The sequence below is a fragment of the Garra rufa genome, chromosome 12, assembly GCF_049309525.1.
Source record: "Garra rufa chromosome 12, GarRuf1.0, whole genome shotgun sequence".
Classification (NCBI taxonomy): domain Eukaryota; kingdom Metazoa; phylum Chordata; class Actinopteri; order Cypriniformes; family Cyprinidae; genus Garra; species Garra rufa.
In genome coordinates, this window is record NC_133372.1 from 10,296,093 (window position 1) to 10,320,372 (window position 24,280).

General features: G+C 37.6%; 2 protein-coding genes across 2 annotated transcripts; one reads left to right on the forward strand and one right to left on the reverse strand.

Annotated features, from left to right (window-relative positions):
- Positions 1–26: 26 nt before the first annotated feature.
- On the forward strand, positions 27–5,395 carry sumo1 (small ubiquitin like modifier 1). Its single transcript, XM_073851946.1, has 5 exons — positions 27–151; positions 1,010–1,081; positions 1,179–1,256; positions 2,082–2,153; positions 4,267–5,395. Exons 1-5 carry the CDS (start codon positions 140–142, stop codon positions 4,333–4,335), a joined length of 303 nt encoding a protein of 100 aa, XP_073708047.1. The 5' UTR covers positions 27–139; the 3' UTR covers positions 4,336–5,395.
- A 10,118-nt stretch (positions 5,396–15,513) lies between these two features.
- fzd7b (frizzled class receptor 7b) lies at positions 15,514–19,451 on the reverse strand. Its single transcript, XM_073851302.1, has 2 exons — positions 19,134–19,451; positions 15,514–17,901 (listed from the first exon to the last, which is right to left on the reverse strand). Exon 2 carries the CDS (start codon positions 17,892–17,894, stop codon positions 16,236–16,238), a length of 1,659 nt encoding a protein of 552 aa, XP_073707403.1. The 5' UTR covers positions 17,895–17,901; positions 19,134–19,451; the 3' UTR covers positions 15,514–16,235.
- Between the last annotated feature and the right edge of the window lie 4,829 nt (positions 19,452–24,280).

Here is a 24,280-nt window from a genome sequence, read left to right on the forward strand (position 1 = left end):
TCCCGCCCCTTTCCAATGACGTCAACGACGCTGTGTTGTGAGTCTGCTGGTAGCAAAACCTCACATAACTGCACATTACAGTTCATTATTTAAATCAAGCAATCGTGATCTTAAGAAGGGCTGTACATTGCGGAATATCATGTCAGACACGGTGAGTTTAAACCTGTTTTATAGAATCGAACTTGTTTGTGAGAGAAAAGGAAAAAGACGGACTTGTAGAAAATGAAAATAAGAGGGCCCATCTTTTAGCCTGTCTGTGTTTTCATGGCTAACTGACTGTGTGGATGGGAAAGTCATGCTGAATGAACAGCTATAGTGTTTTGAACCGTATACTGTCGTTGGTTACTGAATTTTGTACGTTAGTCCCGTTTACTGTGTTTATAAACTTGAGAAAGAAGCTAGTTTCATTTTTAAGTCTTTCACTTAAGTTAGCCTGGGTGCTAGTTAGCTGCTCTGGGCCCTGAAAGCAAAGTTCATGCTGCCTTGTGCTGAAGGACCATGCTGAACATCTGAGCCATTGTTTATGTATTCATTTTAGATGCTTAAATTAGGAAGAGTTGTTACATTTGGTCATGTTGGTTTATGTTTGGTCTTGTGGTCGTATTATCATTCCGCGATGCTTTACTAGTAGTGCTGGTTGTATGTTTACAGTCAAAGCACACACAGCTCATTGCAGTTTCTTTCACTATAGACTTATTGTGTCAAAATACTGAGCAAACAAACTGCATCAGGCTGAACAAAATCAGATCTATTTGACAATATAATATATCCAGGAAATACTAAACCCTCTTTTGGAATAAGTATTAGATTTATTACTTTGCATTTTTAGGGGAAAAAAGTCAGAAGAAATCCTAAAGAGCTTTTTTTTTTTACCACATATGTTTACACACACAAGGAATTTGTGCAGAAGAGTGCAGAAGAAAATAAAGACATAGTGCAACCATGCATGATACTGCAGACATGCATAAGAGTTCTACAGAATCTAATGGCTCTTGTTTTGATTTACCAGGAGACCAAGCCCTCAAGTGACGGAGGCGAGAAGAAAGATGGAGAATATATTAAACTGAAAGTGATCGGTCAGGTAAGTAGAGGTGTTTTCTAGTTTACCATGAAATTCAGGTTATCGGATCACAATTTAGTAATTTTGCCAAAATATATGATCTCATTGCTTTTTGCAGGACAACAGTGAAATTCACTTCAAAGTGAAGATGACGACACATTTAAAGAAGCTGAAGGAATCCTACAGTCAGAGACAGGTGAGTCATCAATAAATCCAAATTAAATCCAAAAGTATCTTAATTGAAAAAAAATCTTATTGACGCCAATCTTTTAAAGAAGTTCACTTCTAGAACAAAAATGTACAGATAATGTACCCCCCACCCACTTGTCATCCAAGATGTTCTTTCTTTCTTCAGTCATAAACAACTTGTTTTTTGAGGAAAACATTTCAGGATTTTTCTCCATATAGTGGACTTCTGTGGTGCCCCGAGTTTAAACTTCCAAAATGCAGTTTCAAACGATCTCAAATGCCTTTGTAAAGATCCCATCTTAGGAAAAAGGGTCTTATCTAGTGAAGCGATCGGTTATTATTATTTTTTTTAATTACAATGTATATACTTTTTAACCTCATATGCTTGTCTTGTGCATGAGTAGTCTGTGCATTTCTGGTTCAAAACAGTTAGGGTAGGTCTATCTCATTTTTCCCCTCAACTTTTGAAAAATAATTTCAAAATCGTCCTACATCGCTATAGAAGTTCCAACCCAGTTATTGCAAAGTGAACATGCAAAGAAGATAAAAACACCCTTTACAAAAAAGGTAGTTTAGGCAGAGCAAGACAAGCATTTGAGGTTAAAAAGGATTTTTTTAAATAACCGATCAGAATGAAACATAAATATTAACAGTTGGAATTTAAATTAGATGATCAGTCTGAAAAATTCTGGAAATGGAATTTTGAAATGTAAAATATACTGTAGAAACCCTGAGCATTGCAGTAGACATGACATAAATTTCGATATTATTCATTTTGTTCAGCAGGTGTAATTTCAGGTTTTGACGTTGTTTGTTTTTGTATTTTATGCAGGGTGTACCTATGAACTCTCTAAGGTTTCTTTTTGAGGGACAGAGAATTGCAGACAACCAGACCCCCAAAGAGGTACACACATTACACACGTCCATGAGTAAAACTGCAACAAGTAAAGAGAAAAGAAAATGTCAATTTAATTTGAATGATATTTGTATTGACACTTAAACAGACGTTTGATTCACCACATATTATTATACAATCATTATATAATTATTACTCAGTGTTATATTTTTAATTATTATATAAGATCTGTACCACCTCTTTCAGTTGAATAGAAATTTCATTTGGATTGCGCTCAGACGATTTCTCGAGTAAATCACATAAAGGCTTTTCTGATTGAACTAATTATTATTAACTGATTATTACAGCTAATTTCTGTTCTGCAACAAAATGAAACACAAAGTGCTATTGTTTATTTATTGTTTCCCCGTTTGGTAAAGGAATAGTTCGCCAAAAATAAAATTTGCTTAAATTTACTCACCCTCAGCCCATCCAAGATGTAGAGTTTGTTTCTTCATTGGAACAGATAGAATAGATTCTCTGCAGCGAATGGGTGCCGTCAGAACGAGAGTCAAAACAGCTGATAAAAACATCACAAGTAATCCACACATCTCCAGTCTATCAATTCATGTCTTAAGACTCAAAAAGCTGCATGACGTTTTATCAGCTATTAGAACTCTGTCTGACAGCACCCATTCACTGCAGAGGATCCATTAGAGAGGAAGTGATGTAATGCTAAAATTTTTCCAAATCGGTTCAGGTGAAGATAAAACCTTATTCACATCTTTGATGGCCTGAGAGTTAGTAAATTATCAGCAAATTTTAATTATTCCTTTAAAGGAATAGTTCACCTAAAAATGAAAATTTGTTGTTTATCTGCTGCTCCCCAGGGCATCCAAGATGTATGTGACTTTGTTTCTTCAGTAGAACACAAATGAAGATTTTTAACTCAAACTGTTGTAGTCTGTCAATCATATAATGGCAGGCAATAGGCTTTTGAGAGTCAAAAAAACATACACAGACAAAACCAAATTAAACCCTGCGGCTCATGACGATACATTGAGGTCTTAAGACACCAAACATCAGTCTGTGCAAGAAACTGAACTGTATTTATGTCATTTATTTTTATTTTTTTTTACCTCTGATACACCTCAATGTCCAACTGCCCTGAGCACGTTCACAACAGCCGGTGCGTGAGGAAGACCAAGCAACTATAACTTCAACACTCCCGGATGAGTTCACACAAGGAAACATCATCTTTTAGTTATTAATCGGTTGCAACAATCAGGATAACCATGAGTAATACTCTGCCCCCACTGCCCTCTTCTGCCCCACAAACTTTCTGAATTCTAACACACACACACACACACACACACACACACACACACTGACCTGTACCAGTCACTTTGTGCAGCAATTGTCTGCCAACTACCTCACACTACTCATAGACAGTTACAAGACTGCACTGACACTTTTACACATTTACAAGCTCTGTTGCACTATATTGTTTACGTGGTTTGCACTCTCTACCATGTGCCCTTACTTGTATATTGTGTTTTTCATTTTATATATTATGTTTATTTGTATTTATTCACATTTTTAAATTCTACCTTTGTATTTAATGTTACTGTTTGTATTTAATGTTACTTGTATGCACCATGGGTCTGAGAGTAACGCAATTTTAATTCTCTATATGTCCTGTACATGTGGCAGAATTGACAATAAAGTTGACTTTGACTTTGACTAATTACCATTTTGAGTAGCCGTCATACCCACAGTTGGACATTGCAGTGGATCCTAGGTAATAAATGATATAAATACTGTTCATTTTCTTGCGCAGATTGATTGTTTGGTGTCTTAAGACCTCAATGTATCGTCACAAGCCGCAGGGTTTAATTTGGTTTTGTCTGTGTATGTTTTTTTGACTCTCAAAAGCCTATTGCCTGCCATTATATGACTGACAGACTACAACAGTTTGAGTTAAAAATCTTCATTTGTGTTCTACTGAAAAAACAAAGTCACCTACATCTTGGATGCCCTGGGGGTGAGCAGATAAACAACAAATTTTCATTTTTAGGTGAACTATTCCTTGAAGATTGCTAGAAGATAATGCATTACAGCAGGATCGATCAGCTGCTTTAAAGAAAATTTTTAAACCCATGTCTCTTTCTCCCTGTTTCAGCTGGGAATGGAAGATGAGGATGTGATCGAGGTGTATCAGGAACAGACCGGTGGCTGTCGGAATGACTAGACCTCTATTTTCATGCTCTTTATTTTTATCTTAATTTTGTATGTATGACATGTATTTCATCTGTTTCCTTTTGCTGTCACCTCAAAGGGAAACAGAAAAACCATCTGGATCAAATAGATAATCTGTCAGGGCTGCTGTGTTTGAAGGAGTTGGGCGGAATTACAATAGGAAATCTTTTTCTAGCCATATCCCATGTTCACCATCCTCTGTCTGTTTCTTCACCAACACATCCCCACCTTCATACGCATCTTTTAAAGGATTCTGGTCACGTCATGCAATGACACATGTAACATGTTGTGTTGTGCCCTGAGCTGATTGAAAACAGTCTTGTTTATCTGTACAGTACTGCTAAAAACCCTGCTGTTAAATTCAATTGACAAATCAAGGCGAAGTTTTGATGCCAGCTTTAGTATTCTTGGCGTTGTTCTCACCTTTTAATAAATAATTAAGGCATTGTTCATTTAGTCAGCAATCGTTATATGTTATGTCAATCATTAGCTTGTTTTTGGCTCATTTTATGCTAGTGAACTTACCTGCCATAATGTAATCGCAAACCCTTGTGTATTTTACATTCTGGGATGCTTATTTATGTGCAATTGTTGTCTGATGTTAGAAAAGTATAAAATGTTTCTTTCTTCTTGCAGGTGTCTGCAACAACTGCGTACAGTTGTACGGTATACAGGCACACTGAATTGAAAGAGGGAGATCATTGTATTGTGTTGTAAATGACAAGTAAGGTTTTTTTTTGCATGGTTTTGTCTAATGTATTAGAATTTGTACCCCTGTCTTTATCTGTGTTGTCACCACCTATTTGGCTCCTTTTTAGCCATCACATTGAAAATAATGGGTCACTATGCTGTTTGATTAGTACTCAGGGGCATCATTCACAGAATAAATATAGCAACCGTGTCACTGTACTCATGTTTCTTTTTTCCTACACTTTTATATTTTTAATTCTATGCGAGAGGGGAGGGATATTTGGTCCAGATGGTTTTGTGGATATAGAAGAATTATGACTTTGCTTTTGTCTTGTTTTTTAAATAAAATGTGTCATAAAACCGCTTGTGGTAAACTTGTGTTCTTTCCAATCTTATACAGTTTACATAAACCTTGCAAAATCTGCAAAATGGTAATTATTTTACCAAGATAGGAGGGATCTGAATAAGATATTTCACATAAAAGATGTTTACATAAAGTCCACAAGAGAAAATTGTTTAATTTATAAAAATGACCCCGTTTAAAAGTTTACACTTGATTCTTGATACTGTGTTGTTACCTGAATGTTGTTACCACAATTGTGTTTTTTTTTTTTTTGTTTAGTGATAGTTGTTCATGAGTCCCTTGTTTGTCCTGAACAGTTAAACTGCCTGCTGTTCTTCAGAAAACTCCCACAAATTCTTTGGTTTTTATGATTTTGAGATCTATCTTTTCACACTGAGGACAACTGAGGGACTCATATGCAACTATTACAAAAGGTTCAAACACTCACTGATGCTTCAGAAGGAAACAATGCATTAAGAGCCAGGGGATGAAAACTTTTGAACAGAATGAAGATGTGTCAATTTTCCTTATTTTCCCTAAATATATTTTTTCATTTAGTACTGCCCTTCAGAAGCTACAGAAGATACATACATGTTTCACAGGGGACAAAAAAAAAATTACATTTAAAAAGTTAAATTTACCCTGATCTTCAAATTCAAAAAGTTCTCACTCACCTGGCTCTTAATGCATCGTTTTTCCTTCTGGAGCATCAGTGAGCGTTTGAACCTTCTGTAATAGTTGCATATGAGCCCTTCAGTTGTCCTCAGTGTGAAAAGATGCATCTCAAAATCATGCAGTCATTGTTGGAAAGGGTTAAAATACACAAAAATGCTGAAAAACCAAAGAATTTGTGGGACCTGAAGGATTTTTCTAAAAAAAACAATGGGCAGTTTAACTGTTCAGGACAAACAAGGGATTCATTAACAACTATTACCTAAAACAACAGCTGTGGATCATTCAGGTAACAACATAGTATTAAGAATCAAGTGTCTGTAAACTTTTGTAAAAGGTCATTTTTATAAATTCAACTATTATTTTCTCCTGTGGACTATATGTAAACGTCTTTTATGTGAAATATCTTATTCAGGTCAGTACTAAATAAAAAATACCATGCATTTTGTATTATCCCTCTTATTTTGGTAAAATAAATGTATGTTAACTTTTGACTTCAAACCTAGGAAATGGTCTTGTGAATATTCCATTTATGAACACAAGATGGCAGCAACACCAAGTCCAAAATATGACCAAAAATCCATAGAAATCCCTTTTACCTTCACTTTATTTAAATAATAATACTTTTTATTTATTTTTAAAATTTGTGACTATAGGAGGTACTTGAATATTCTGATTTGATCAAAGGAGGAAGAATTTGAAAAACCAATGCTTTAATGCAATGCCATTCTCTAAAGCAATTACTTTGAGGATCTCTGTTATTATAGGATTGATCTAATTTAGCTGATGTCATCATGTATCAGATCCTGACCTGGATTCAGATTAAAAACTGTCTGGAACTACTTAACATTGCATGATCATTCTAACATTAATTCTACAGGGTTTACATGTTCCTTAGACTGCAGAGGTTTTTTTCGCAAAAAGTAACAATGTTACCTGTGATTCCATGTGTTTTCAATGTTACATTCAAGGATACAGTGTTTGAGGGTCTTGTTCTGCTGCATGTCAGTGTGGTGGGAGAGAGAGCCTTACTGTACTGTAGAGAGATTGTTTATTTTAAGTGTCTGATTCCAGGAAGGGCCAGATATTAAGGCAAGAGGAAAAGAGAGTGTGTTTTCTGTGTGTGTGTGTGTGTGTGTGTGTGTGTGTGTGTGTGTGTGTGTGTGTGTTGAAATGGAGGGGTCTGGGAGTGAAACATGGTGATGGAAAAACAGCAATGGGTGGATAAAGTGATGAGAAAGAGAATGAGAACGAGATACAAAAGCAAGAATGGAATGAGGTTCTTGGAAAGTAAGGGAATGTGGTGTTACATGAGCCATACAAATGCCTTGGGGATCTTTATTAAACAAGGTTGTGTATTCCCCTTGGAGATTTAGTGGTTTTTCAAAGTTTCACCTTCGGATCAAAGAGTTTTCATTCATTATTGTTACCTTAGATAGTCAAAAAGTGTGTCGCACCAAAGCATGGCATCCTAGTGTTCAAACATAACACACAGAATTCACATGAATAATGTGTATGCTGGTTGTTAGGCACAAAGTGTTGCTGTGGGGCCCTCCGCTATAGCCGAACCCCAACGGGATGATCCAATTTCTGTGCCTGGGATACAGCACCTCCGAAACCCTAAACACTACCAGATGAGGCCTCGCAAAAAATGAAGGAGGGCTGGCGTGTGTTTATTCAGGGGGGAAGGGTGCAGAACACCTATGAGCTCACTTTTCATTAAGTTAGAAAGATGCATATATCTCTGTTGCGTATGTACATTTGAAAAAAAAAAGATCATATTACAAGAAAACAACATTTTCTTGGTCTATTTGAGTAAAACAGTACTATGAAAGCATACTGTAACTTTTAGAGCTCCTCCCTAGTCTATAAAGATCATACACTTCAACTAAACTGCAAAAACGGCTTTTGTATCTCTGAAAGCCAGAATACATTGATGCACGGTTACATGCAATACCTATTTGGGGTTTAGAAACTTCCAACCAGTCATGGTAGAAAGGAAGCAGGTTACACAATGATGTCTCTAACACCAGAAAAACTAATAAATATGTGACCCTGGACCACAAAACCAGTCATAAGGTTAAATTTTGACATAAACAGATTTATACATCATATGAAAGCTCAATAAATAAGCTTTCTATTGATGTATGGTTTGTTAGGATAGGACAATATTTGGCCGAGATACATCTATTTGAAATCAGAAATCTGAGGATGCAAAAAAATCAAAAAGACTGAGAAAATCACCTTTAAAGTTGTCCAAATTAGGTTCTTAACAATGCATATTACAAATCAAAAATTACATTTTGATATGTTTACAGTTGGAATTTTACAAAAAAATCTTCATGGAACATGAACTTTACTTAATTTCTTAATGATTTTTGGCATAAAAGAAAAATCAAAAATTTTGACCCATGCAATGTATTTTTGGCTATTGCTACAAATATACCCCAGCGACTTAAGACTGGTTTTGTGGTCCAGGGTCACATATATGTACGAGCAGTGGGCTATTAATTAAGATATGACTCTAATATTTCACCAGCCTGACTGGAAATGATAAGAAGAAACTCGAATGTTATCATGATTCTTGACCTGGAAATCCTGGTTTAGTTTGGCTAACCACAAACACCTTTTGTTCCTAGGTTTTTATACTCTTTTCCTTGATTTGTTACAACTTGGCAGTCTCCAGTACTCCAAATGTTATTCCCGGTCTGACCAATTAGTACAGTCCAATACATGACAATAACTGACCATTTTCAGCAGCAATAATCAGCAACATATGCAAATTCTGCTTGGCTCAGTGGCATTTTTTACGTTCTGTGCCACCAATATGGCCGATTAATGATGCATAGTGAAATCATTCAATTGAGGGTTTGCACTTACGTCACAGTTTGGTCAGTTACCCGGATGCGTGGCCATATTGGCGATACATGGATGTAAACAACAGCATGGATTGCATGGTTAATGTACTACTCAATACATTGTTCTACTAATTCACCCTGGTGAAAAAAAAACAGCTAAAACCAGCCTGGTTGGCTAGTTTTAGCTGGTCAACCAGCCTGGTTTTAGCTGGTCATAGCTGGTCAGCAGGTTGGTTTTAGAGGGGTTTTGGCCACTTTTCCAGCCTGACCAGGCTGGTCAGGGGGGTCTTAGCTGGTAAGGCTGGGAAACCACCAGCTAAAACCAGCCTGACCAGCCTGGGAGACCAGCTAAAAACAGCTACTTCCAGCTTAAGCCAGCTAAAACCAGCCAACCAGCCTAGGCTGGTCTTAGCTGTTTTTTTCAGCAGGGTGTGCTGTCTAAACCACAGAAAAGCCATGTGGAAGCTTCCAAATCATATTGAGAAGAGCTTAGTAAGCAGGAAAGGGCGCAATATTTTGACAAACTAAAGTTAATAGGTGGAAAAGATACAAACAAGCAGTATTAATTAAGATATTAGCCTAATATTTCACCTACCTGACCGTAAATGATAAGCACAAACATGAATGTTGTCAAGATTTTTGCCCTGGAAATCCTGGTTCAGTTTGGCCAACCACAAATGCCTTTTGTTCCTCAGACAGTTTTTTTGGCACATTCTTCTTGATTTGTTGTCACTTTTAGCAGTCTGTAGTACTCCAAATATGTTTCCAGGTCTGACCAATTAGTACAGCCCAAAACATGACAAGAATTAACCATTTCAGCAGCAATAATAAGCAAAATATACATCGTTCGTACATTTCGTTCGGTTCTGTGGCACTGTTTTCGTCGTGTGCCGCCAATATGGCAATTTCATGACGCGTTGTGAAAACAGTCTATAAGTAATTGTAAAACCTGAGGAATTACATGGCGCGAAAGTCTCTCACACTGTCTTTTTAAGCGTTTTAAACTAGACTGAATGTAAACTTGTATAAAGAGAGCTTATTTTATGTATAGCTAATCATATGGTGTTCGTATAGCTACTATTAAATCACCATTTGCGTTTTACTTTACGGGAAAAAACTAAGCGAACTTAACGTGAATTGTCCTACGTATTACCGCATGCGCACTATTATGACTATTAAGCAATACTGCACCTGACCTGCAGAGTGCAGAACTGAGTTGTTGCACCGTACGCATAGCTGCTAGAGTGCGGATCGGGCCGCATTTTTCTGTCCGAGCCCGGCCCGAGTCCGACAGAGCAGTAACCGAACCCGACCCGAGCCCGACAAGCATTCAGATATTTATGTCCGAGCCCGATCCCAGCCCGACACAGTTAAAATCTCTTTTTTCACTCATACTAATGACACATGCACTTTTTTTGTGTGGAAAGCCCGCTTTTATTAAGCAACTGTAAAAAAAGCGTTCGGAAATGTCAACAGATGAGAGCGTCAGTGCACACTGGGCAAAAAGTGCCGTTATAACACGGGCGCACTATCGCGCTGAGGTGACCGAGCCCGACCCGAACCCGAGCATCCTTTCTAAATATCTGTCCGAACCCGGCCCGACCCGTCGGGTACCGTCGGGCTCGGCTCGGATATCCATCCTCTAATAGCTGCAAACAGAAAACATAAAGGGTCGCAAAGAGAGAGGATGTAAAAATTATTTGTTTCGGTGCAAAATGCTTGACTAACACTATAATTAGACCTCTAGGGAGAAATAAAATGATAAACTTAGGAGCCTGATACACAGAGCAGAAAAGTTCAGGAGAAAGTGTAGCAACTCAATCCAATATTTTGGCACAAATACCCCACTGCTTTGTACTGTGGGAAACTGAACTGAACTGGGGGAAATATTATGTATCAAGAAGGAATGTTTCCCTGGGCAACCCCGCCGTCGACTTCCTTTTCACATTTCTATCAAGGTGAGAGCACAGAATAGACATCAGATACCTAAACCATCAGGGTGATCTGCTGAGACAGCTCTTTACACGGGTAAACATTGTTAACACCTTAAAAAACATAGGTTAAAGCTTTGTTTGTGGGCTGAGTATCGATGCAAATTCAGGTAATTGTATCTCGAGGGATTGAAATACTGTTCCTATAAAGGGTGTGCAGTTACCTGGGAAAACATGTTTCTTTCAGGAGGTGGAAGGCACCTGGGACACAACAATAGGTAACAGATTTCCACAAAAATGCACTCAAATGCTCATCGCAGATGTACCTGTTAGCCCAATAGGCTTGACTGTGGGTGACCATAAATTGTCAAGGTGTGGCCATATTCAGAGAACCTGTGGGTTCTTTTGTTTACTGGTGTGGTACGTAAACAGAGCTTGGCATCTTGTTCATTTTGTATAGAGGGTTTGCACTTACGTCACGATTTGGTCAGTTACCCGGATGCGCGGCCATATTGGTGATACTCAGATGTAAACAGCATGGATTGGTTGGTTAATGTACTACTGAATATGTTGTTCTGCTAATTTATGCTGTCTAAACCATGGACAAAACCTGTGAAAGCTGATAAATATTTTAGAAAAGGACTTACTTAGCAGGAAAGGGTGCAATAATTTGACAAACTAAAGTTAATAGTTGGTACACACAAGCAGTATTAATTAAGATATCAGCCTAACATTTCACCCACATGACTGGAAATGCTAAGAACAAAAACAAATGTTGTTAAGATTCTTGGCCTGGAAATCCTGGTTCAGTTTGGCCAACCACAAATGCCTTTTGTTCCTCTGGCAGTTTTTTGCACTCTTCTCCTTGATTTGTGATCATTTTTGGCAGTCTATAGTACTCCAAATGTTTATCCAGGTCTGACTGATTAGTACAGCCCAAAACATGACAATGATTGACCATCTTCAGCAGCAATAATCAGCAAAATATGTCAATTTTATTTGATTCAGTGGCAATGTTTACCCTTCAGTGCCACTAATATAGCCTATTGATGGCCTGTCGTGAAAACACTTTATAATACAAATTCAGACTTGCTTCTTGTATTAAATTGCACACAGAAAATCTGTGCAAATACACCTAAGTTTGTCCTTAGAATGACTTTTGCACTAATACATGGGTAATTCTCAGGAGACAGTGGCATTTGTGGCTTCACTGTTACTGTTGAACTTTCACTAAATCATTTTTCCCCTCTTTGGGGCCAGAGTATCACTGCCCTAACCAGCCGTAGACATACAATAAAGGGTTATATCCTCACAAATATTTTGATTAGTGGTCAACAAATATTAGTTTTTGAAAGAAATTGAATTTTTTTTCTGTATTGTGATGTACATTTTAAGTAAAATTGATTATTGCAAGAAAAATGACTTTAATCATTGATTGTGGATTGCATTTTCAGATGTAGGAGGCAGATCTTCACGTGAAATTGCAGTGATTTCACGACATGCCATCAATCAGCTATATTGACGATATAGAACGTAAACAATGCCCCTAAACCAAACAAAACGTGTATTTTGCTGATTATTGCTGCTGAAAATGGTCAGTTATTGTCATGTTTTGGGCTGTACTAATTGGTCAGACCGGTAAAAACATTTGGAGTACTATAGACTGCCATAAGTTATAACAAATCAAGGAGAAGATTGAAAAAAACTGTCTGAGGAACAATAGGCAGTTATGGTTGGCTAAACTGAACTAGATTTCCAGGGCAACATTTGTGTTTGTGTTTATCATTTCCGATCAGGTAGGTGAAATTGTAGGCTCATATCTTAATTAATACTGCTTGTACGTATCTTTACCACCTATTAACTTTGGTTTGTCAAAATATTGCACTCTTTCCTGCTTACTAAGTCCTACTCTACAGTATATGATTTAGCAGCTTTCACAGTTTTTCCGTGGTTTAGACAGCATAAATTAGCAGAACAATGTATTTAGTAGTACATTAACCATGCAATCCATGCTGTTGTTTACATCCGAGTATCACCAATATGGCCGTGTATCAGGGTAACTGACCAAATCGTGACCTAAATGCAAACCCTCTATTGTAAGAAAGTGCTGGGGTTTAAGCAGACAAAAGGACTGGAGAAGTCTGGCATACGTCACAAGAGAGAAGTCTGATTGAAAGCCGAGTTACGATATTTTGATTAAAAATTCTGAGGTCAAATATTTTAGCAAATGAAACACATAGATGAATCATTCTCAATAAGATCAATAACATGCAAGTAGAACATAGATAGGGTGAATTTTCATTTCATGCTGACATTAATGTACAATTCTTAAATTGTTATTCCTAGTCTTAAATTATGATTACAGCCTTTTAAAGTGCCAATATTTATCATTACTAGCCCTAACCCAACCCTAAAGTGTTGTATTATTTCAGCCTCATAGATAACTGGATAAATTATGATACTATCACTCAGTTTTGGTGTGGCTTGTATAAAATAACCCATTATAATTTAAATAACCCATGACATTAATCTCTCAAAGTATGTTCGATGTCAACCCTTCTTAATGATTTGGGGCTGAATGTTACAGGAATTTAAGATCAGTGCAAATGTCTGTTAACAGTCTTATCTAGCAAATATCAATGTCAGACACATTATTTATAGTTAATGTTCTTGTGCCAAGAACACTGTTTCTTCCCATAAGAGAGCTGAACTTTTGAGTTTGACAGGGAAATGTGTACACATACTGAAATACTGATAAAGACTTTGAGAAATGTATCTCTGTTTAAACTATGTGGTCATTTTTTAATGGACATCAAATCTTAGTACACGATATAACTACAGAAGAGTCAAGTTTTAAATAGGACAAATATGGAAACTCGTTGGTCATTTTTGAACGCGATGCTATTGGTCTAATAGGATTCAATGATCTATGCTAAGCTATGCTAAAAGTGATATCGCCAGAACAGGAAAACGGCTGAATGGATTTCAAAACGGTAAAACTCAATTTATTAACTCGGAGGGAGTTGGAGAATGAGCCTATTTCCAAAAAAGTGGAATGTTCCTTTAAGTAGCATTGTTATATTTGTAGCAATAGCCAAAAATACATTGTATGGGTCAAAATGATACATTTTTCTTTTATGCCAGTAAAGATCATGTTCCACGAAGATATTTTGTAAGTTTTCTACTAATATATCAAAATATGCATTGCTATAAACTTCATTTGGACAACTTTATAGGAGATTGTTTTTTTGCATCCTCAGATTTTTTTTTAAATAGTTGTATCTCAACCAAATACTGTCCTATTGCCCCAAATGGAAGGATTATTTATTCAGCTTTCAGATGATGTATAAATCTCAAATTGACCCTTATGACTGGTTTTGTGGTCCAGGGTCACATTTCAGTTTTTCTATTTCAAAGTTTTACATTAAATTCAGTGTGTTACATGCGGTTTCTTCGTAATTGTAAAATTAGCCATTTCTAAGTGAAAATTGTTTCTACATCAATTTGTGTGTGTGTGTGTGTGTGTGTGTGTGTAAAAGAAAAAAGACAGATTTAGCACTTTCTCAGATTTAAATTGATCAAATAATGTCACTAAGTTCAGAATCAGTTAAATATATAAAGACACATAACACACAAATTGTAGTTTTAGCTAAGAATGTCCTATATCTCACCTCAGTAAAACTGCTGCTGGTATGTTATAAATGTCTATGTGTGTGTGTGTGTGTGTGTGTGTGTGTGTGTGTGTTTTTGGGCTCGGAGCAAATCAGACGGTGACAGTTTACGCTGTTGTAAAAAATTCCATAAACCCAACCGTCAATCCAATTGATGGACGTTTCTTGGCTGCACACGCTGTGAATTTTACACACTTCACATCCCCAGAGGCATTGAGTGCAAACACACGCAATAATACACTGGGGTGCATGCACCCACACAAATAATCACATTACACTGGAAAAACAACCACATGATCTAGAGTTACTTTTCGAATGTTTCATGAACATTATTGTTTAAGATACAGATTAAAAACCGGCCGTTTTGTAATCATAATCCTGTACTGTTTGGACACGGTTGAAATGTGGTATTCGAGATACTGACAAGAATTCTGGATCCTTCCTCCTCAAAATCATTAGTGCAGTGGTATCTATTCTCAAAGATACTGTAAGCAATCAACCCCCCTGCCCCCCTCATCACCTTCCAAATGCCCTTATGGAGAAACATCCCCCAACCCACTAGAAAAGAAAAAAAAAACAGGAGAGGGTGGGATGGGGCGTTTCCCTCACCCTAAAGAATGAAGTGGTATCCAGTTTCAATTGGAGAGGAAGGGAAGAGATCTTATGCTTTGGTGCATCTCAGCGCTTCCTGTTGTCCCAGAGGCAGGGTGGCAAACTTCACACCACTCGTGATTATATCCTGTTTTTTTAAGCCACTTTTATGCTTCTTTCAGTCCCCCTGATTCTTTTGTTCACCGTTATTCTGTCGATTCATGCTACAGACTGAAACCATTAATGGACTCGAGACACATGGAGGGCCACTCACTTGAGGTCTGTTGTTGTTGTAGTAAATTATGCGGCTATCAGTTTCAACTACTTGCTAACAACTGTTTTGGGGGAAATATCAAAGCGTCGTCAGGGCATCGACGCGAGCCGCCATTTGTGCAAACGAAATCAAGCCAAACAGCTTTTAAAAATCTAATCACTTTATTAAGTGAAATTGAAAAAGGCCTTAAACAAAATTCATCTGCTTAAATACATCATACATCTTTTGACAGAAATGTGATATTTACAAATAATGAAATATGGTAACAGACTTCTCAGCTAAACATTTTTAATCCTGTCAGTCACTTTCACAATGCTAAGGCCTTTAAAATAGCAGAATATTAAATTACTTCATCAGACCTGGCTTGATATGGCAAAATGGATGAATAAGCAACTCATGACCGCAGAACATTAATTTAACTAGTTCTAAAATCTAAATAAATGGCCATGTGCAACCAAATACTAAAATATGTAATCTATGAGAAAATGACCAACAATGTGGTAAAAAAACAAACAAGAGAGACATTCATTCAGCGACGGGAATTGATCAGTACTGCAAGGCACAAGACTAAATTGCAGACATTTTTGGCCGCCACGGCGTGGAGAAAATGTGGCACATACTCCTGATAACCGAAGTCCTCATATCAGTATGAAAAATAAGAGTTCTGCCCTTTTCCATTAAAATCATTAGTGTTTCCAAGGCTTGAAGTTTAAAAACATTTGAAATCAGTCCATTGGAGAAATGCATGTTCTTTGGAGTTGTGCTTTCAATCATGCTGGGCTCGCACAGCAGTGTCTTTTACCATCAGCATGGTTCAACCTAGTATGCGTGACCTGTTCATGTATTTCTCACAAAGTTCAGTTCACACTGTCGTCTCGCCCTGATTGTTCCCCAGCCGCTTGTAAAACTTGCGCCATGACTGTAGAGTTTTTCCAGACCAGATCCAAAATCCTGATGTGATTCCTACGATCATAGTCATGAGGTACTTGATCATAAACACAGTGAAATCCGGAGTCATGGGCGCAAAGTTATTGGCCGGGCAAGGCACGGCAAAGCGCTTGCACGTCTGCATATGCCAGGTTTTCTCCCATTGTTCACGAAATGCTTGTTCGTAGAAATTACACGCAATCACGATGGTAGCTGGAACGGTGTAGAGGACGCTGAAAACGCCGATGCGCACCATTAGCTTCTCTAGCTTTTCTGTTTTGGTGCCGTCGTGCTTCATAATAGTACGGATGCGGAACAACGAGACAAATCCAGCCAAAAGGAAAGACGTTCCGATGAAGAGGTAAACAAACAGAGGGGCGAGAACGAATCCTCGTAGGGCGTCAATGTTGTAGATGCCCACATAGCATACGCCGGTCAGAAGGTCTCCATCCACTTGTCCCAAAGCGAGAATGGTTATAGTCTTCACAGCTGGAACAGCCCATGCTGCCAGGTGGAAATATTGAGAGTTGGCTTCGATAGCTTCATGGCCCCATTTCATTCCAGCAGATAGGAACCACGTGAGAGACAAGATCACCCACCAGATCGAGCTGGCCATGCCGAAGAAATACAAGATCATGAAGAGAATGGTGCACCCCTCCTTTTTAGTCCCTTGAGCCACTGTCCTATAAGCGTCATCCCTGAACTTGTCAATGCAGACTACTTTATCCTCCAGCAAAAACCCAGCCGCATAAGCCACCGCCACCATGAAGTAACACCCGGAGAGAAAGATGATAGGACGTTCTGGGTAACGGAACCGGCGCATATCCACAAGGTAAGTGAGGACCGTGAACAGGGTACTCACACAGCACAGAATAGACCAGATTCCTACCCAGAGACGTCCGAATCGAACCTCTTCCTCCTTGAAGTACATCAGGCCGTGCGGCTGTTTGTGCTCACAAGGAGCTCCGCAGTTTTTCGCCCCCAAAAACTGGTAGTTGAGGTAGGAAGGGACTGTGAGTTGAAGAGGGCACGTAAAAGCCTGACTCAGGCGTGGCGAATGCATGCGTGGCGTAAACGGGTCTGGTATATATGGCGCAGGGTCTGTTGTTGGGATGTCAGGGTCTGATTTATTCTGTCCCACGCAGATCTCCCCAGAGCCGTGTACTGGAAAGTTCTCACAGCGGAGTCGTTCGGGCCACTGAAAGCCGAATTTGTTCATTAAGGCCTCGCACCCTTGTCTCGCACGCTCGCATAGAGAGCGACACGGCGGGATGGCCTGTTCTAGAACTGTGCACACCGGCGCATACATGGAACAGAGGAAAAACTTCAAATCTTGAGAACACTGGACTTTGACTAGGGGGTAGAACTGGTGCACCTCGAGTCCTGCGTCTTCCTGGTTGGTGTGCCCCAAGAGGTTTGGCATGATGGTTTGGTTATATTGGATGTCTGTGCACAGGGGGATGGATATGGGTTGGCAGAAGCCGTGCTCTGGGACGGAGATGCCCTTTTCTCCGTGATACTGGGTGGAAGACAGTCCGAGGAGAAGTGTTGTGATGAATATGAGGCATGGATTGACACTGCGTACCGCCATCATTGATTACCTGGAAAACACAGAAGTGTGGAAAATGTTATAATTTGTTCCTTGCAATTAACTAGACGTTATCCAATAGTAGGAGATACTATTTCTTATCTAAATGATCTATTTAGATAGTCACCATCCAAAGTAAGCAAGCAACAGTTCTTTTGTTACTGGAAGTGTATCAACTACTAATATGTGACCATGGACCACAAAACCAGTCATAAGGGTCAATTTTATGAAAGCTGGATAAATAAGCTTTCAAACAAAGCACTGATTAGGATAGGACAATATTTGGCCGAGATACAACTACTTGAAAATCTGAGGGTGCAAAAAAAAAAAAAAAAAAAAAAAAAAAAAAACTAAATATTGAGAAAATCGCCTTTAAAGCTGTCCAAAAGTTCTTAGCATTGCATGTTACTAATTAAAAATTGAGTTTTGATATATTTAGGGTAGGAAATGTACAAAATATCTATGGAACATGATATTTACGTATCCTAATGATTTTTGGCATAAAAGAAAAATCGATCATTTTGACCCATACAATGTATTGTTGGCTATTGCTACAAATAAACCTGTGCTACTTTAGACTGGTATTGTGGTCCAGGGTCACATATAAAGCAACTGTTAGTAGTACCTATTCTAGGTTTACTAGTACCTTTTAATTAGGTACTAGTACTTGTAACCATTCAAACAGCTACTACCATCTTTTCCAGTTTTCTTAGTACGAACTGAATAGACACACCTTTCTAGTAACTAATCTTACTTATACAATTTGAATTGTAATTATAAAAGTAGCCATTCTGACTAACTTAGTCATTGTTTAACGAGTATAAAGTAACTGTAACTAGTGAGCAAAACTAGTTGCTATATAAATCAAGACAAACCCATAAAATTCGATGGCAACATGTGCAATTTGTTATAAAAAACAATGAAGTTAGTGACTAGCAAGAAATGTATAAGTGGAGCTCTAATCACACTATTGAAAAAAGTAATAGACTAATAAACAATTATTAGAGAAACTGAAAAATGTACAAGTCTCCATTGGATTGAATAGTTGCGAGAGAAAAATTTTTTATAGTAGCTGTAAGTTTAAAGAAAAAACATGCAAAAACGAGTTTCGGGAATCTTTTAACGTTAAACAAAGGAATGTTCCACAGACTAAAACTAAGTCGTCACACAAGTAAAACTCTATAAAGAAACTTTAACTTTATCCACTGTCGCTTGGAAACCGAAGACAAACGAATGTAAACTTACTGGAATTTTCGTGTTCCGCGAAACTTCGGCTTGTGCTACAATGTGATTTTCCTCCAAGCCGATCTGGAGCTCCAGACGTGTCCGATCACTCGTAGGCTACAAGGCGAATCACAAACTATCCTCCAACTCGGAGTTTTGCGTTCAGGTATTCATGACCTCTTTTTCGAAACTACTCCACATATTTCATCATCAGAATCCCCAAACATCTGCCTTCTTTTGAGCTCGGCCCTCCTCTCCCTTACAACACAATGTAGGAAACTTTCTCCGCCACTCCTGTTGAATCTGCAGCTCTATCTCTGTAAAGTTGATACGCTGACTCCACATTGCCGCACAGTAATGATAAAACGGTTTCAAGCAGCCCTTCACGATGCCTAGCGCTTCTCCGCGGGGCGCCTTGAAACCTCCTACCTTCCGACCAATGGGAAGATGTGTTTTTCTTAGCGCAGCGTTCCTTATTGGATCGGAAGGAATATTTCAGAAAAGGGTGGGATTGTAGTGTCTTCTTTTTCTAAATTATTACATTTATTTCGAATATGTATTGGAATCTTGGGGCCCGAACTGAACGAATGTAATAACTCTCCACTCTCCAGTTCAAAGTGAATACTTTGTTGTTTATTTGTGGAGGGATACTCTTTTTTTTAAACAATGTGGGATTCTGGTGCAAGAGCTTTGGAAATAGATGTTTGTGTAGTAAAACTAATGGATTTATAACAGTGACTCCTCAGCTGAATGTGATTTCTGCCACATAGATCATAAAGCCATTTGGTGATGAAGTGGGAGTCGGACTGAGTTATTACTCTCAAACAAATATAAGAGGACATTCAACTTGTGAAAAGTTAAATCTGGTGATTTGTATTCTGGAAATGGGCAGAAAGCCCATGCATGTGCGTTTTTTCGAAAAATGAAATCTGTTTATGAGAAATCGTTGGCCAAGCTAGTGACATATTCCTGCTGTAATGGCCATATTTATGCTCAGAGTTGTGGATAAATCTCAATGGTATGTGAGTCCTGTAGATTTATACAGCTAGAGAAACATCTGATGATGAAACCAGGACAAACGCAAACTCTAAAACTGTCTTAGCCAAATGCAAGGCATATAACAGATACTGTTAAGACAGTATTATTCTAAACATTCTTTTCCAGTCGTGCTTCAAATAGTTAGATTGGTGCACCTTTAATTGAATAGCACACACATGTGCCTGTTCTTAAAAGCAAAATGAATCTGATAGCAATCAGAATGTAAATAAACCTGATCAATGAAATGTTTATCATTTTGTCTGTTCTTTTTGCTTATCCACATATCTGCCAGAAAGATATCTGGATACAATGTCTATTATACAAACATTTATCTCTCCCTTTCACATTCACCAGAATATTTTATCCATCTGTCAGCATTCCTTATCTCTTGCTTTCTCGTGAATTAATTACGCAAATACAAAGTATTTGACCAGACCTTCAATCTCACTTCAAACTGGCTCGTGGATCTTGCTAGCAGCAGTTTGGACTTACATCTAAATGAAAGTCCCTCACAAAGAAGAACAGTCTGAATGCTTCGAGTTTAAATGCTTTTCAGCAGATCATTTAATAAAAGATGATATTTGTAGAATATACTGATGTGAAGCTATCTGTTTTTGATCTTACACCAGACTATAAGAAACATATCAGTATTCTAGTTTGAAAAGACTTGCAGCTAAACCTGACACCTAATTACTGCAACGTTTATCTCCTTTCTTTCTCAATTCTTTCCTCTCACACACACTCTCTGACAACAATTTGTCGTTCCTAACACTGTATTGTGGCTTTCATGGTGCCAAAGAAGCATTTGGTTTTCTTTTGCTGTGTGAGAGAGGTGAGATACATCTGTTTAGCCTAAAATAACAACTAATGAAAATTAATGAACGGTTAAATAATTATCTTTAACAAAAGGCAAGCTTTGAAAAAATGGTTTCTCAAGCTGAGGGTAAAAGTCCTGGTCAATATTGACTAAAATGTCTGAGTTTTGCCTTTATTTTCCTATTGACATGCTCTTTCTTTAGTCCTTACTGTATGTAGGCCTATGTGTAATTGCACTGCTTTGACCGTTCTCTGTAATTCCCACCTTCTTGCACGCCATGATTGGTTGACTATGTATGATGTCTGCATGCTATGAGCCAAACTACTTTTTAGTCATTACCTTTTAGTATGAAAAACTAGGACAACAATTCAAAACCAGTTTTTTTCTGGACTTGCCTGAGAAAAAAGGGTATATGGTCACCCTAGTATCAGCTGCACACTAGAAATGCTGCTAGTGTGAAATCACATTGAGCTCATGTTGCTTACACACCGCTTAAATGCTGTTTATGTGTCCAGTGTGAAATGGGTGTAACATTAATCTAGTCTGACTCCAGATTACATCTTGTGTTCACTGTATTTCCATGGGGGCTACATTAGATAAATGTGAGAACAATGGATATTTACATTTTCTAAAGAAAGAGTTTGCTTGCCCGTGCAAAATTGGATGGGGCGTTTTAAGCTTGTTGCTAAGTGGTTGCTAGGGTGTTTGCATACTAACCCAAATCAAAAGAGATAAACCCAAGTTTCTGTGATATTCTGGTCTCTAGATATGGGGTCTTGGGTCTCATCGTTGTAAATCTGCCCTGAAATAAAATGTTTGTCATTTTTACAGAAGTTAAAAACCAGTAAAAACCTGTTTATTGGTTGACTGTAAATTATCTTACCACATACAGTGAAAAGTGGATTTCTGATGCAGTTCTGAGAAAAAAGTCAGAATTGTGAGATGTAAGCTCAAGTTTATATCTCACAATGTTGACTTTATTTCTCAGATTTGTTAAGTTTATATCTTGCAATTCTGATTCTGAAAGTCAGAATTGCGAGATGTAAACCCGCAATTCTGAGCAAGTCACAATTGTAAGTTTATATCTTGCAATTCTGACTTCATTTCTCAGAATTGCGACTTTATGTTGCGCAATTCTGTCTATAATTTGCAAGTTATATCACCAATTTCTGAGGATGAAGTCACATTCGCAAGTTTATATCAATGTAAATGTATATCTCACAATTGCAACTTTATTTCTCAGAATTGCGAAATTATGTGGTGCAATTCTGACTAAAATGCGCAATTTCCGAGTTTATATCACCAAATTCTCAGGATAAAGTCAGATTTGCGAGTTTATATCTCACAGTTATGAGAAAAAAATCAGAATTGCTAAATTGCATCACACAGTTCTTTGAAAAAAGTAATGTCATGAGATGTAAACTTGCAATTGCGAAAAAGAAAGTAAGAATTGCAAGAAAAAAAAACACAATTCTGAATTGATTTCTCAGAATTGCTAATTTATTTCTCAGAATTGCGAGTTTATGCTCAATTCTGAATATAATTCGCAATTTGTGAGTTCATACCACCAAATTCTGAGCATAAAGTCAGATTTTTGAGTTTATATCTTGCAATTCTGACGTTATAACCCGCAGTGGCGAGTTTATATCTCTCAATTCTGAGTAAAAAAAAAAGAAATTGCTAAATTGCATCATGCAGTTCTGAGAAAAAAGTAAGAATTGCGAGATGTAAATTCATAATTGCGAGAAAGGAAGTAAGAATTGCAAGATGTAAACCCGCAATTCTGAGAAAAAAGTATTCTGTTTCTCAGAATTGTGAGTTTATGCTGCGCAATTTTGACTATAATTCGCAATTTACGAGTTTATGTAACCAAATTCTTAGGCTAAAGTCAGATTTTCGAGTTTATATCTTGCAGTTCTGATATTATACCTTGCAATTGTGAGTTGATATGTCACAATTATGAAGAAAAAAAGTCTTAATTGCTGAATTGCATAACGCAGTTCTGAGAAAGAAAATCTGAATTGCGACATGTAAACTCGCAATTGTGAGAAAGTCAGAATTGCAAAATGTAAACTTGAGTTTATATCTTGGCAATTCTGACTTTATTTCTTACAGTTCTGGGAAAAAAAATCAGAATTGCAAGATGTAAACCAGCAATTGTGAGAAAGAAAGTCAGAATTGTGAGTCGGAATTACTCAGTGGTGGAAACTGGCTTCCATGATTATATTTTGTAAAAATAACTTTTTTTTCTTATTTTTGTCATCATGTGACTTTCTATTTTACCATGTGTGTTAATATCATTATTATTATGGTATTATTATATTTTAAGGTAAAAAAAAAACAACAACAGAGATTGGTAATTTAAGTAGATTGGTTTGTGTACATTTCTTAATGAAATATATGGCCATACGTTGTAAAATACACAGGCTTCCTATAATACTGTCACATTATTTTTTATGATGAATATCTGGCAACCACAGCTTCCAGGTTTTTTTTTTTTGCATCAATTTAACAGTATTTTTTACAGTGTGTGGTATTTTTTGGCTTTTTCATTTGTTAATTGTGTCCAAAAGTCAGACTGCTTGGAAAATAGGTCACAGAAAAGTCTTAAAGTCATTTAAAGATCAAATTATCACACGGTTGCCATAGTAAGACTCATTAACTTATCAACTCACCTGATCCTCAATAATCCCAGCTTTCACTGCTGCACAGCAATCCATTTGCAACCTGTGACTAAACTAACATGGGGGAAAATATTCAACAGAATAATACTTCAGTGTGTGCCTGTCTATCCATGTGACTGTCTCTCTCTCAATCTCTCTCTCTCGGATACTCACGTACTTAACAAAAGAATGTTAATAGGTGTTTCATAATGTGCAGCTGTTTCTGGGGTGCTTTTCAGTCATTGTTAAGACCTTTAATTCATTTCCTAGCTCGAGTCCGAGTGAGAACAGACCAGGAAAGTCAAACACAGCTAGCCAGGCAGCTCCATTTTAGGAAAAACCACCTCATGCAACATTGTGTCTGTGTACAGCACTGCTAATGGGTTGGTATACATTTGACTTGGTCAGCTCTCAAATGGTAATCTTCTCTCAAATGGAGGAAAAGTACATTTACACACTCCTGCTGCTGATACACTTCATCAACGGCAGGCTCTCTGCTGACCGAACGCAGGGAAGGTTCATTCTAAATGGGTGGTTGTGTTAAAAATCTGGCTCAGAGCAAAGCAGGGGCGAGCGCAAGAAGGAATGCAGGAAAGAGTAGCGCTCCAGTTGGCCTGAATCTGACCACAGATTACTTAGTGCTTAGACAC

What these genes read in the sequence shown, in the direction of transcription:
- sumo1 (XM_073851946.1), top strand. An exon ending in AACTGAAAGTGATCGGTCAG is followed by an intron (nt 1,082 to 1,178) that starts GTAAGTAGAGGT and finishes TGCTTTTTGCAG; the next exon opens with GACAACAGTGAAATTCACTT. An exon ending in AATCCTACAGTCAGAGACAG is followed by an intron (nt 1,257 to 2,081) that starts GTGAGTCATCAA and finishes TATTTTATGCAG; the next exon opens with GGTGTACCTATGAACTCTCT.
- fzd7b (XM_073851302.1), bottom strand. Translation starts at nt 17,894, where the DNA reads ATGATGGCGGTACGCAGTGTCAATCCATGCCTCATATTCATCACAACA.